This window comes from Coffea eugenioides, chromosome 6, assembly GCF_003713205.1.
Source record: "Coffea eugenioides isolate CCC68of chromosome 6, Ceug_1.0, whole genome shotgun sequence".
Taxonomy (NCBI): domain Eukaryota; kingdom Viridiplantae; phylum Streptophyta; class Magnoliopsida; order Gentianales; family Rubiaceae; genus Coffea; species Coffea eugenioides.
The window spans coordinates 50,795,584-50,809,774 of record NC_040040.1 but is presented as its reverse complement, the minus strand read 5'-3'; the positions used below and the strand labels follow the sequence as shown (position 1 = coordinate 50,809,774).

The following is a 14,191-nucleotide window of genomic DNA, read 5'->3' as shown; positions in this document are numbered from 1 at the left end:
AACTTTTGCAGAAGGAGGTGTCCTTCGAGTTCGATAAAGCATGTAAGGGGGCGTTTGATAGGTTGAAGGAGTTATTGACCTTCTCACCTATTATCCAACCTCCTGATTGGAACCTACCGTTCGAGATCATGTGCGATGCCAGCGATTATGCCGTGGGCGCAGTGCTGGGTCAAAGAGTGGGAAAAGCAGCCCATGCTATCTATTACGCATCTCGAGTCTTAAACGGAGCTCAGTTGAATTATTCGACCATCGAAAAGGAGCTTTTAGCTGTTATTTTTGCTTTAGAGAAATTTCGATCCTATTTACTTGGTGCTAAAGTTATTATTTTTTCTGATCATGCAGTATTGCGGTACCTGTTAACCAAGAAAGAGGCGAAACCACGACTTATAAGATGGATACTGTTGCTTCAAGAGTTTGACCTGAAGATCAGAGACAAGAAAGGGGCAAAAAATCTGGTAGCAGAACACTTAAGTCGAGTGCAAGTCGTAGAAGAAGATATCCCATTGAGAGAAACTTTCCCCGATGAGCATTTATTTTCTGTTAATTTATCCTTGCCTTGGTATGCAGATATTGTTAATTTTCTAGTCACTGACAAGTTTCTTGCAGGATGGCCTAAGGCAAAAAGGGACAAGTTAAGGAGTGATGCAAAGTCTTACATCTGGGATGACCCTTACCTCTGGAAGCGTGGTGCCGACCAAATCATCCGTAGATGTGTAAGTGAAAATGAATTCCAATCCATTTTAGGTTATTGTCACTCTTTTACATGTGGAGGTCACTTTGGATCAAAGAGGACGGCTCGTAAGATTCTAGAGAGTGGATTCTATTGGCCGACATTCTTCAAAGATGCCTACTCATTTTGTAAGTTATGTGATAAGTGTCAACGAGTAGATAATATTTCTCGGAGGGATCAGATGACCCAAATTCCAATGATTTTTGTTGAGATTTTTGACGTTTGGGGTATTGATTTTATGGACCCTTTTCCTTCGTCTTATGGTTTTCTATATATATTACTTGCCATAGACTATGTTTCAAAATGGGTGGAAGCAAAGCCCGTCCGGGCTAATGATTCCAAAGTGGTTGCAGAATTTGTCAAATCTAATATTTTTGTCCGCTTTGGGATCCGCGAGCGATTGTAAGTGATCGGGGTACCCATTTCTGCAACAAGACGATTGCTGCGCCTTTCAGGAGGTATGACGTCTTACATAAGGTATCTACATCCTATCATCCTCAAACAAATGGTCAGGCGGAAGCATCGAACCGAGAGATCAAGTCAATTTTAGAAAAGATGGTTCGATCCGATAGGAAGGATTGGAGTATGAGACTTGAAGATGCCTTATGGGCATATAGAACGGCGTACAAGACGCCAATCGACATGTCCCCTTATCGTTTGGTATTTGGGAAGTCATGCCACTTCCCCGTCGAGTTCGAGTATAAAACATTTTGGGCGGTCAAGCAATGCAATATGGATATTGAGGAGGGCGGAATTCAAAGAAAGTTGCAATTACAGGAATTGGAGGAGATTCGCAACGAAGCCTACGAGAATGCTGTGATTTATAAGGAGAAAAATAAGATATTTCATGACCAGTAGGTCTCTAGGAAGACATTTGAATGTGGGCAAAAAGTTCTATTGTACCACTCGAAATTGAAGTTATTTTCAGGTAAGTTGCGTTCTCGTTGGATCGATCCTTTCGTTATAACTAATGTCTTTGATTATGGTGCAGTGGAGATCCAGAGTTCTAGGACGGAGAAAAAATTTGTGGTGAATGGTCATCGTCTCAAGCCGTATTATGAAGGGGCTCCAGTTGAACGGGTGGAGACGATGCATTTGTAGGACCCGATTTCCTTAATTTAAGCAAATTATGGGCTATGTTTAGCCAAAGACACTAAAGAAAGACGCTCTTTTGGGAGGCAACCCGAATATTGATTTTATTGTTTTTAGTTGTTCATTTCTTTCATTTTGTCGTTTCCCCGTTGGGTAGTATCAATATTAACATTTCCTCCACTGTGACCAGAAAGTGCAGTCTTGACTTGTCCACGCGGTGTTTGTGTCTCTTGAAGTCAGAGGATGTTTACCAATCTTGGCGTGCCCATGCGGTGTTTGTGTCTCCTGAGGTCAGAGAACCTTTTGTAATCTTGGCATGCTTACGCGGTGTTTGACGACCCAAAACATGAATTCAAAAAAAAAATTAATTAATTATTATTATTAAAAGAAAAAAGAAAAGATTATTTTTTTTTAAACCTTCAAAAAAATTTTAATAAAAATTTCAAAAAAAAAAATTTTTTTAAAAATAATTTCCCCTTTCTCAACCGTAAGTTTTGTTTTCTGTTAAAAAATTCAGAATTTTGCAATATAAATTCGGATAAATAAAGAAACAAGGTTTTGAAAAAAAAAAAAGACTTTTTCTTTTTTTTTTTCTTCTTTCTTTCTTTCTTTTCTTTCTCCCCTTTCCTTTTCTTCTTCTTCTCCACTGCTCCCCTGCTTTTCCCCTTTTCCTTCTTTTCCTTTGTTCATCCGCCGCCGCCGCCCATGCTCCTCCTCTCCTCCTCGCGCGCCGCCAACGCACTTCCAGCTCACCCACGCAGCTCCTCTTCCTCCTCGCGCCACTCCACCAGTCGCAACCCACAGCCGCCCACACCAGCCGACAGCCGCATGCTGCCAACGCACGAGCTCGCACGCACCACCAAGTGCGACCGCCGCCCGCCAGCTCTTCCCGCTCCACCCCTAACGCGCTGCCATCGCGTGACCTTCTCCTTGCGCAAGCTCCACCTACGCGAACACCGCCGCCCCAGCTCGCCGCACATTGTCCGCCGCCTGCACGCGTCACCACCACCAGCTCTGGGTCAGGTCGCACGCCGTCAGGAGCTCCCTCGCGCACCACCAAGTGCAACCGCCGCGCTACCGCTACTCCCCTGCCCACGGCCCTCTTCAGCGCACCATCGCCACCTGTCAAAAAATTGACAGGTGGAGGTATTGTTTGCCCTTCCTCCTTCTCAATTTCTAGACACTAATTGATGGAATTGGTTCGCAATTGGGGTAATTTGCTTGATTTGTCATCTGCTGATTTATTTGGGGTTTCTCCTGCAATTTTAGGGTTGGTTTTTTAGGGTATTTCTGACAGTTAACTTCGTTGGGCATTTTCTGCGGTTTATTTTGGACAGAATTGAGTTTAATTGTTGCTATATGTGGGGGTGTTTTCTGATATTTATTGAATTGTTGGGCTGAATTGATTTTACGTTTGACTACATGGGGATCACCATTGCTTATTGCCTGTAATTGTTGCTTAGTTGAGACGTTTGTCTTGACCTTGGGTGCCTAAAGTGTGCATTTTGTTGATTGGGTTAGCTATTCGATTTAATTTTTCCCTGTGCTTACACCAGTGGTACTGGTGAGGGTGGTTTATATAATATTTGTCACCCCTGTGTTATTGGTTGCCTCATTGACTCCTAGGCATCTTTATTGAGTTGTTTTCATCCCACTTCTGTACTGCTGTTACTGGAGTGCCATTCCCTTGAGTCATTTGCTAATTTTAGTAGGTGGAATTGGGTACTTAACTGTCCAATTGGAGACAGTTTGCATTTGCTTGTTGACATAGGTCGTCTCCATTTGCCTTGTTTGGGTGGTAGTGTGTCTAATTGCTAAAATTTGGTGATCGTTTCAAACACTAGCACTACTCATAACTGTTGTACTCTTTGGACTTGCTTGCTGACATTGCTTCTTTCTGTTATAGTGCTGGTTGGGTTCCCTAGAGGTTTTTTCGTGCATATCTTTTGCGCATTCTAATTCTGGTTGATTAAGTGACCTCTTCGTCACAATGGTGAGACCTCGGTCTTCCTCTTCTAGGTCTAGGACTCCTCAGCTTCCTCCACCCCAGCACTCCATACCCGCCTCTGACCCCTCGCACGACCCTTCCTCCTCTGGGAGAAGGGTTTGTCTTGAGAGGCAAAGGGGCATCCATATCTTTGATCCTGCACATTTTGGAGGTAATTTGAACTTCATTAGGGCAGCCGACAAGCGGCGATATGCTGCTGCTTGTGAACGGCGGATTATTCCCTGTCGTTATCGGGATGCCGCCACCTTGGGCCTTCTAAATATTCGAGTTGGTTTTGACTAGTTGATTGAGGCCATTGGGTGGCTTCCCTATTCTCGTATTATTGACCGTCCGGCCTTTGTTGAGTTAGTTAGGAAGTTCTATGCCACATTTGAGTTCGATCTCCCTACTGGTTACACAATTTCTATCCCTAATGTTATCCGCTTTCGCTTAATGGATCAGGAGTTCCACCATTCCACAACTGACTTCAATCTGGCCCCTGATTTTATTGATCCAGCCTATGCCGCGTCTCGTGAGTATGCCAAGAGTGCATGTGACTATGTCCAACCCTTTTTCTCCCTCTATCGTCATAGTTGGGAGGAGATGTCCGTAGACAGGGATAACTATGACCCTCGTCTATCTAAGGGTTCTTATCTGAAGGATCCAACGTCTCGTTATATCCACCGCTTCTTGACCTATAGTTTCTCGGGTAGGCGAGATAGTTCGGGCATTCTATCTAAGGCCGAATTTTTCTTTATATGGTGCATGCACAACAATGTTAAGGTTAACCTTGGGTGCTGGCTCGCTTCTCAGTTCAAGTCAATTTTGCCTAAAAAGAAGCGCCCTTTGATTTTTGGGTCATACATTACTCACTTGGCTATTATTTTGCATGTACTTGATATTTCTAACCATGATTTGCATATAGCCTGTCAAATGGAGCCCTTGGATATTCCGTGTTTAGAGAAGATGGGCTTAGTTCGGGAGAGCGACGACGGTTGGGAGGTTGTTCCCCCGGGACCGCTTCACGCTCCCCCTTGTTCATCTTTTGCCTGAGCCTCCACTGATAGCACTGATCCCGGCCCGTCGACCTCCGCTCCGCCTCCTCCCACCCCAACGGCCAACGACTGGCTCCAACTCCGGAACACAGTTGAGCGACTGGAGACTCGCGTGACCCACATTGGCATTAACTTGCATAGCATGGCGCAGAATCTGGCAACATTTATGCAACATACGGGAATTGCCCCTCAGTTTGCGCCCGATCCACCTCTGTTTTGACGACTTCAGGGAAGTACCGTTGCCCTTCTCCTTCCTTTTTGCTATTACATTATCACATTGAGGGCAATGTGTGACTTCGGTGTGGGGGGTCAGTTTGGGTGCTAGTATTTCCAGTTTTCGATTTTTGGGTGTTTTCCCTTTGTTTTCAGTTTAGGTGTCATTCCTTTGTTCTTTTTAGGTGTTTTCCCTTTGTTTTTAGTTTAGGTGTTGTTCCTTTGTTCTTTTTGGGTGTTTTTCCCTTGCCGTTATCTTGGTGAATATTTTGGCAGCTCACTCGTCTATTGCTAGTTGTAGTTTACTCTATGAATTGAATTTCGGTGGCAAGTAAGAGCATGCTGTCCTGGTGAATATTTTGAGTTTAATGACTTGGTGCAATTTATGGTTAACTTGTTTAGGCAATGTAAATATTTTGCTGGCACTGTTGTATGGATTGGTCTCCTGTTGACCTTGGTCCTCCATGTTTAGGAGATGACGTGGGCCATGATCTTTAAGTGTTTGCTATTTTGGTACTTTATTGAGAATAACATTGGCTATACTCCGCTAGTGTCATCACCCAATAACTGGGAGTTTTCACCGCAAGTGTCGACTCTCGCGTCAAAAAGTGACGATATCTATGAGTAAGTAGTCCTGGAGTTGTGAAAAGTTGAGTAACTGGGTTCTTTCATCTAAAAATGTCAGAATTCACGTCAAAAGAGTTGAATAGCTTGGGACTAAGCATTATTCGTTCAATAAAAAAAAAACAAAAACAAAAACAAAAAAAAAAGAAAAAAAAAGAAAGATCAGATGTGGAAAATATGTGAGTCTATGATCATGTTGGCCCGCCGATCCCTGGTTCTCAATGTTGAGATTTCGGTTGCCAGTTGACTTAATTGCTGACTGTTGCTAGTTAACATTTGGATTTCCTAGGCGAGTTAGCCATGAATTGGACGGGTCTATGAACTTAGGAGCTATCCGGAAGAGATATGACTTGATACTTAGCCACTAAATCTTGATTTTGGTATAAGCACAGCTGGCAATAGATAACGTGAGAGTTAGCCATTGTTGAGTTGAATTGTCCCCATGCTTGAGGGCAAGCATGATTCAAGTGTGGGGGGAATTGATAGGGTATTATTTGCTAGCAATTTTATTACTAATTTTTCCTTTTATTCCTGCCAAATATTGTTTTAATTATTAATATCTACTTATATTTGGTAGCTGGAATTAATTTCATGGATTGGAGCAAAAAACTACAAAAAAAGGAGGGACTTGCTCCATAAGTGGGAGACTTCAAAAAAGTCCCATGGACCTGGCCCATAAAGGGGAAAGAAATGGATTTCCGTTTCTTTGGTTGAAGAAGCATGGAGTAGGGCCTGGCCCTTTGGTACTCTTGGTTGACTTATGCAGCGGGAACCACGGAGAATAAAGGGATAAGAAGCTTTAGTCATTTTGGGGGCTATATAGGGAGAAAAACGTACAGAGGCGGGGGCGGCTCTGATCACTAGCTCTTAGGATAGTCTTAGTTTTAGTTTTTCTTTTCCTTTCCCTTGGTCAGGCACATGCCAACTGTTCGACAATATTCCCCAACGGGAAAAACATCTTTTATTCCTTGCTTTCTGGTAAAAAAACGCAATGCCTTTGCAATCAATTAATTTGCGTAGAGATTTATTTATGCGGCATGGCTAAGCCTTCCATCTAGTCAAGAATCAACTCGACGGCGCAGTCCCGAAAATCTGTGAGATCTAATTAGTTTTCACGCGTTCCTTAATTTATTAATATTTGCACGTTATCTACTTGAATTTTCATGGGATTATTTTATTAATTGGATGTCAAGGGCCCGATGTTCAATGTGATTTATTAATCTCGTGCCAAATTAGTCAATTAAATCCGTAATTGTTTGATTGATTAATATTAGTGGCAACTGATGTGTTTACACATTAGGGGAACGTGCAATCTAATTTAAATAACCCTCGTAGCGTGTTATTGATTAGGGTTAGGTTTTTCTAGTTATTAATGCAATTGGGAAATAATTCCTACGGTCGTACCTAGGAGTATTTTCTGATTAGGGGGGATCAATGGTCGTACCTTGGTTATCAATAAATTAAGGAAAAATTGGTCGTTAGAGTTCATCGGCGACTATAACTAGCCTATTAATAAATTAAGTGAACATCTCTTGCATCAATGATCGGATAAATGGACTGTGTCGGAGTAGTTGTATCCTTGGCTAGAATTTATTTATTCTTGATTTAATTCCTGCTATATTCGTGCTAGTTAATTATTCATTTTTAGTTGAATTGTTTAATTGTTTTTAGTTTCATTCCGATGAAATCCCCCCTTACCAATTGGAATTTAAAGTAGACAAATATCCCCAGTCCCTGAGGAGACGACCCTACTTGCCACTGTCTACTATTCAGTAATTTTTGTCAATTAATTAATTCTGATATATCGGATTAAGCAAACTCTTCGGGAACAAGGTGAATCAAGTAACCCATTGCACACCTAGAATCCCTGCTCCAGTACTTAGGATTAATTATTGACTGCTTTTAGTGGTATTTAGGTTATTATTATTATTATTGTACAGACTCGACATCCTGTCATGTATACATTCTCGATATATACAAAATTAATACTTGCTTTATTCAATATATTTTTTTTTCGTCTATTGAATGACTACCTGTTCTAAAGTCATTCAAACAAGACAATCATTACTAATGTGAGTATTGTGAAGATAGATCCTGCAAGCAAATAGAAGCGTCTTAACGAATAAACAAATATTTAAATTTAGAAATGTAATCAAAGAAATAATAATGTCAAAGTGTGCTTAAGAACTTCATTTATCTTTTCCTTTGTCCTTCTGACCATTGCAAACAGACACCATGCTGGGTTTGAAGAGTATCGTTGCAGTTTGCTTGGTCCTCATGTTTGCCGTTTGCTTGGCCCTCATCTTTGTTTTTTTAGCTTCTCCGAACCTTGAGAAAGGTCCCAAATGTGAGCACCAATTCATATGCGGGAAAATCCGCATTAATGTCGGTTGCCCTTTTCAAGTTGAGGGCGTTGACTTTAAAAGCTGCGGTGAGTCTGATGTTCGACTCTCTTGCGAGCACAACCGCACAGTTCTGTACTTAGGACCCAACTCCAACAAATATTATGTAGCCGAAGAAAGCATCAGGCAGATCATGCATTCAAAATCGATTCGTATTATGGATCCTGGGGTTGTGAAGAACAACTGCTCCACCGTTCCACTTTACTCAATTCTTGACTTTTCTTATAGTCCTCTAGGCCCTGGTTCTGACGCTTTTCAATTGATTTTTGTGACTTGTAAGAGACCAGTCCATTCTTCTATGTATGTAGACACCTCTCCTTGTTTAACCGCCAGGGAATTTTCCAATCAGGAAATTGCTTATCAGAGCAATTACAGTTATGTAGTGGTCAGTAAATCTTCGGATCTGGTGGCATCTGATATCGAAGAGACATGTACCATCCACAAAATCATTACTTCACGGTTTCAGCACTCTCTGAATGTCAACCTTTCTTTCCAGGACATCCATGACGCCATGGCATCTGGTTTTGAGCTTAAATGGGGTTATATGAACATATGCGAGGGGTCAATTTTCAGTAAGTGCATCCTTTGATTTGTTCTGAGCTCCTGAATTTCATTCAAACTGATTTATATTCCAACTTGAGTTCGTGGCAAATAGTTGGCAATGGAAAGTAACTAATTATTTGTCTTCCTTTGCACAGACTATGAAAGACTATGAAAGCAGGCCATTAAAAGATTGGATAAATTAAATATAACCCCCTATAGTTTTGCATAATGCTAGATGATCTTTCCAAGGTTTCAAAATAGCCATATAACCCATGTAATTTTATGTAAAAATGGAAAATGGACAGAATGCATAATCAGTTATGACGATTAGACCACACATACTTTAAAAGTGCATATGATAAAATCATAATATCCATTTAACTCTCCTATAATTTGCGTAAATATCCACTTTATATCCCTATAATTTTTACATTTATCCACCTAATTTTCCCATGATTTAATAGAAGGTAGTTAAGTCATCGTTTGATTTAACATTTAAGTAAGGGCATTGTTGGCATTTTAACTAATGACCTTATAAAGACCATTTTTCGTTCAATTTCTAGTTTACATGAAATCATGGGAGATGAATTGAATATTTTGAAACATTAGGGGATTATGTGGTAATAGATGAAACTATGGGGGTATTAATAATTTACCCTTAAAAATTGGAAATTTCCATAGCAACTAATTTTATAAGCTTGCCCGGGAGCTAATTTTATAAGTTTGCCCGGGAATTTGAATACTATGATATGTGGTAATTTTATAAAAATGTTGGGTACATTTGTAGATACACCAAAAACAAACAAGTAAGAGTATGTTAAAAAAACTGAACCCCGTCTCAAACTTTTGTGGACATAGAAAATTGCAAAACGCAGGCATACATATATAATATCCTTTATCTTACGATTGTTGGTACTAAGCAAAGTTACAATTAATGCAAATTCGGAATTCAAACTTTTTCTTTTCTTTAACCATTAAAAGATCAGAGTGGGAAGATTACAATATAATCTCAGGCTTCCATGTAATGTTGTAAGGAAACTTGATTTACGCAAATCATGATATCTTTTTGTTGCAGAATGTTTAGCAGTATACATTAGTGGTCTGGGCCCGTTCGTAGGTAAGCTCTCGAACTGTAATGCATTAAATAAGTTATAACTGTACTTCATTATTGTAAGCTTCTTCATGTTGACCCTATTGCAGTACTTGCCATTGGAGCAAGAGCAATTATTGGTGCTATATTACTAGTTGCATTTCTCATCTATAAGTGCCAACGAAGGCATTTATCGGTATATGATACTATAGAAGAGTTTCTCCAAAGTCGCAACAACTTGATCCCCATCAGATACTCCTATAAACAAATCAAGAATATGACCAACAACTTCAAAGAAAAGTTAGGAGAAGGTGGTTATGGTTGTGTATACAAAGGAAAATTGCGGAGTGGCAAACTAGTGGCAATCAAGATGTTGAGCAAGTCCAAAGCTAATGGCCAAGAATTTATCAATGAGGTTGCAGCTCTTGGAAGAATTCACCACGTTAATGTGGTGCGATTAGTGGGGTTTTGTGTAACTGCCTCAAAGCATGCACTCGTCTACGATTACATGCCTAATGGATCCCTAGAAAAGTTCATTTTCTCCGAACGTCTAGATGGAAATCCATTAAGTTGGAAGAAGGCAACCGAGATCGCCATGGGTGTAGCTCGAGGGATTGAATACTTGCATCACGGCTGCAGCATGCAAATTTTGCATTTTGACATAAAGCCACACAACATCTTACTTGATGAAAACTTCACGCCAAAGGTTTCTGACTTTGGACTAGCTAAATTACATCCTGTTCAAAATAATACTGTAATTCTAAGTGCTGTGAGAGGAACATTAGGATACATGGCTCCAGAATTGTTCTACAAAAGGGTTGGAAAAGTCTCATCCAAGGCTGATGTATATAGCTTCGGAATGTTACTTATGGAGTTGGTAGGAAGGAGGAGAAACCTTAATGCACATGCTGAGCATTCAAGCCAAATGTACTTCCCTTCATGGATATATGACAGATTTGACCAAGGAGAGAACCTGGAAATTGAAGATGCAACTGAAGATGAAAACAGAACTGCAAGAAAATTAATTTTGATTGCATTGTGGGGTATACAGATGATGCCAGATGATCGGCCTTCAATGAGAGAAGTTGTGGAAATGCTACAAGGTGATCTCACAGCCTTGCAGTTGCCACCAAAACCTCTGTTTTATCCTCCGGATTCCCCTCGGCTGGTGCAGAGCAATAGCTATAGTAGTACTTGCGAAGAGTCAACAGGTGAGTCTGTGTCTCTTGAAGAAACAGAGTAAGATGATGCAGCTTAATGATCTAAATTTATAAATGTCAATGTCACTGCCTATACAATGTCCCTGTTTGCTATGCAATCATCTAGTCATGTAATATATATAGCTCGTAACATTTTGAACTTACATAGATATATATTTGACTACAAATAATGGCAGAGTCAGGACTCTAAAGTTAGAAGGGTCAATTATTATTGCCATGTGAAATGTAGTACTAATAATTTACGATCAGAGAATGTCTATATAGTATTATAATATAGCAGTAAAGGGTTTGGAAACGTTAAAAAAAAATTTCGGATTTACATCAATTTATATATCTTGACTAGATCCCACGTTCTTGTGAAACATAGGACTTGTAAATTTTAAACTGCTTAGGGAAGCAATGCATGTAAGAAAATTTTAAAAATTTTATGGGAGTAAAGTAGATAAGAAAGAGAATTTCAAATATTTTAGGGGAACGCATGGAAATTAACATAAAACATTTACAAACCTCTACAATAAAAAAAAAACAAAAACAAAATCTCTCAAAGTTGAGGTGGGGTACTGCCCATCCCCAAGAATTTGTAACTCTGCCACTATCTAAAAGTCACAATAGTCTTTCATTCGTGCCGTTGCCTAACTTAATTCAGTGGGCTTTTACACGTTAGGCTGGTCAAAACTGTCAAAATTGTTTTTTTTTTTTTTGGTTACTTTATTTTGTGACCTTTCCCGTCAAGCTGATTTAGAGCTGTGTATGAGTTTTTACTACTTTATCTGAAAACTGAGGAAGCATAAATATTGAATTTACTCACTATTATTTCCCCTTCGTGGTTATTCAGGGCAAATCCCTTGCCTTGATTTGGCCAACAAATCACATTGCATCTCATAATAAACCACAATTCTCAATGTACCATCCAATATTTATATATCTCAGCTTTTAGTATTTCTTTTTGTCTTAGATACTGTCCATTTGGAGCCTCTTAAATCACGATGTTTAATTGTATATGATTGTTGGGTTTTTGGCTCCCAACTCATGTGTAAAAGTCCAAAATTAATGGGTAATTGTCTAGGCCCATTAGGAGTTGTCCTACCTATTTATAGGTCGAATTTGGTTTATTCCCGTAGCGGAAAAATGGGGAAAAACACACAAAATTCTGTAGAGAAATTTCAACAAATTTCTGGTTTGAGCAGTTGTGATAAATTGATGTATTGACATAGAAAATGACGTCTAATTGGCCTGAAATTTTAACTGAAGGTAGAGGACATCAATTCTATGTTGTGAACGGTGAAGATCGGATTTCAACGATTCAATCTTTAGTTATAAATTTCGGATTGCTGCTGTTTTCTGATAAAATTTTCACAGCTTTTATTCTTTATTTGCGATTTGGTGATTTTGTTGATTGTTTAAGACCATATCTCAATTGTATACTTGTTGAAAGTTGTACTCTACTTTTAATTGGTGATAATGGAGTAATTTGTGGTGAGTTCAAGAGTCTCGTGGTTTTTCCTCTTCACATTGGAGAGGCTTTTCACGTAAAAATTCTTGTGTCTTCTTGTGATTTTTTTCTTTTTGTGTTTGTGCGTTGATTTATCTTCCATTAGTTGCTGGATTTTTTGTCTTACTTAACGCTCCTAATCTGCTCTAACGAATTGGGGAGATTTTTCGCTGCATGTTGTGGTCATTTGAAACCCGGTACCTCCTATCAGAGTGGTATCAGAGTTTGTTTTGATTTGTTAGAATTATGGAGGTTAATACAAGCAAGATGATATTGTTGAATGGGTTGAATTATCACAAATGGAAAGGTAAGATGAACGACCTTTTATTTGTGAAAAGTATGCACCAACCTATGTTTGATACGGAAAAGGCAGAATCCAAATCTGATGAAGAATATGATTTTGAGCATCAATAGGTGTGTGGTTATATCAGACAATGGGTGGAAGATAATATTCTCAATCATATTGCCAATGAGACACATGGCAGAACATTGTGGAATAAACTTGAACAAGTCTATGCTTTCAAGACTGGTAACAATAAATTGTTTTTACTCAAACAGCTGATGCAGTTGAGATACAAGGAAAACACTCTTATCTCTAACCATGTGAATGAGTTTCAAGGTTTGTTAGATCAGCTGTCTAATGTTGGAGTAAACTTTGATGATGAGATTCTTGGACTGTGGTTGCTAAATACTTTGCCTGATTCATGGGAGACTTTTTGTGTCTCACATACCAATTCTGTCCCTAATGGTGTGATGACCATGGACTATGCTAGAAGTGAAATTTTCAATGAAGAGGTGAGAGGAAAAACTCAAAGTTCATCTTCATAGATCGAGATTTTGGTTGCAGAATAGACGGGGGACAGAAGAACAGAGGTAATGACAAATGCAGGAGTAGAAGCAAATCCAAGTCACGGTACAAGAATGTTGAATGTTATTATTATCACAAGAAAGGTCACATCCAAAAGAATTGTTTCAAGCGGAAGAATGAAAATAAGAGCAATGGTGCAAGAAAGTCTGAAGATGGTAGTGCTGATCGTGTTGCCAGCACCACAAATGGAGATTTTGTTATCGTTTTTTATGACAGTATCACTAATCTAGTTTCTTCTAATACTAGTTGGGTGACTGACACTAGTGCTGCAGTCCATGTCACTTCCAGGAGAGATTTCTTTGCTACCTATACTGCAGAAGAGTTTGGTTCCCTGAGAATGGGTAATAATGATGTATTCAAGGTAGTTGATCTGTGTGATATTTGTTTGAAGATGAGCAGTGGTTTTACACTACTACTCAAGGATGTCAAACATGCTTCAGATATTCGCTTGAATCTAATTTCTATAGGAAAACTTGATGATGATGGCTTTGGCAATAACTTTGGCGATGGTAAATGGAAGCTCAGTAAAGGGTCTCTGGTTATAACTTGAGGTAAGAAATTAAAGACAAATTTGCATTTGTAGCAAGCTTCAATTTCGGGAGACACTGTGAATTTGGTAAAGAAGCAAAATTCACCTGAGTTATTGCACAAGAGGTTGAGTCACATTAGTGCAAAGGGACTTGAGACTTTGGTGAGGAATAATGCTCTTCCGGGTGTGAATAATGCAAGTTCGGAAAAGTGTTCTCATTGTCTTGCAGGAAAACAATATCGAGTATCCTTCAAGACTCATTCTTCTCGCTAAATATGCAATTTGGTAGATTTGGTGCATTCAAATGTTTTTGATCCTTTGAAAGTACAAATTTTTGGGGGTGCAT

The 14,191-nt window shown here is 39.5% G+C and overlaps 1 protein-coding gene and 1 pseudogene across 1 annotated transcript; both read left to right on the top strand.

Annotated features, from left to right (window-relative positions):
* Window positions 1–14,191, top strand: part of LOC113774388 — a 135,403-nt pseudogene that overhangs the window by 103,495 nt on the left and 17,717 nt on the right.
* LOC113773204 (rust resistance kinase Lr10-like) lies at window positions 9,864–11,154 on the top strand. Its single transcript, XM_027317787.1, has one exon. It carries the CDS (start codon window positions 10,014–10,016, stop codon window positions 10,977–10,979), a length of 966 nt encoding a protein of 321 aa, XP_027173588.1. The 5' UTR covers window positions 9,864–10,013; the 3' UTR covers window positions 10,980–11,154.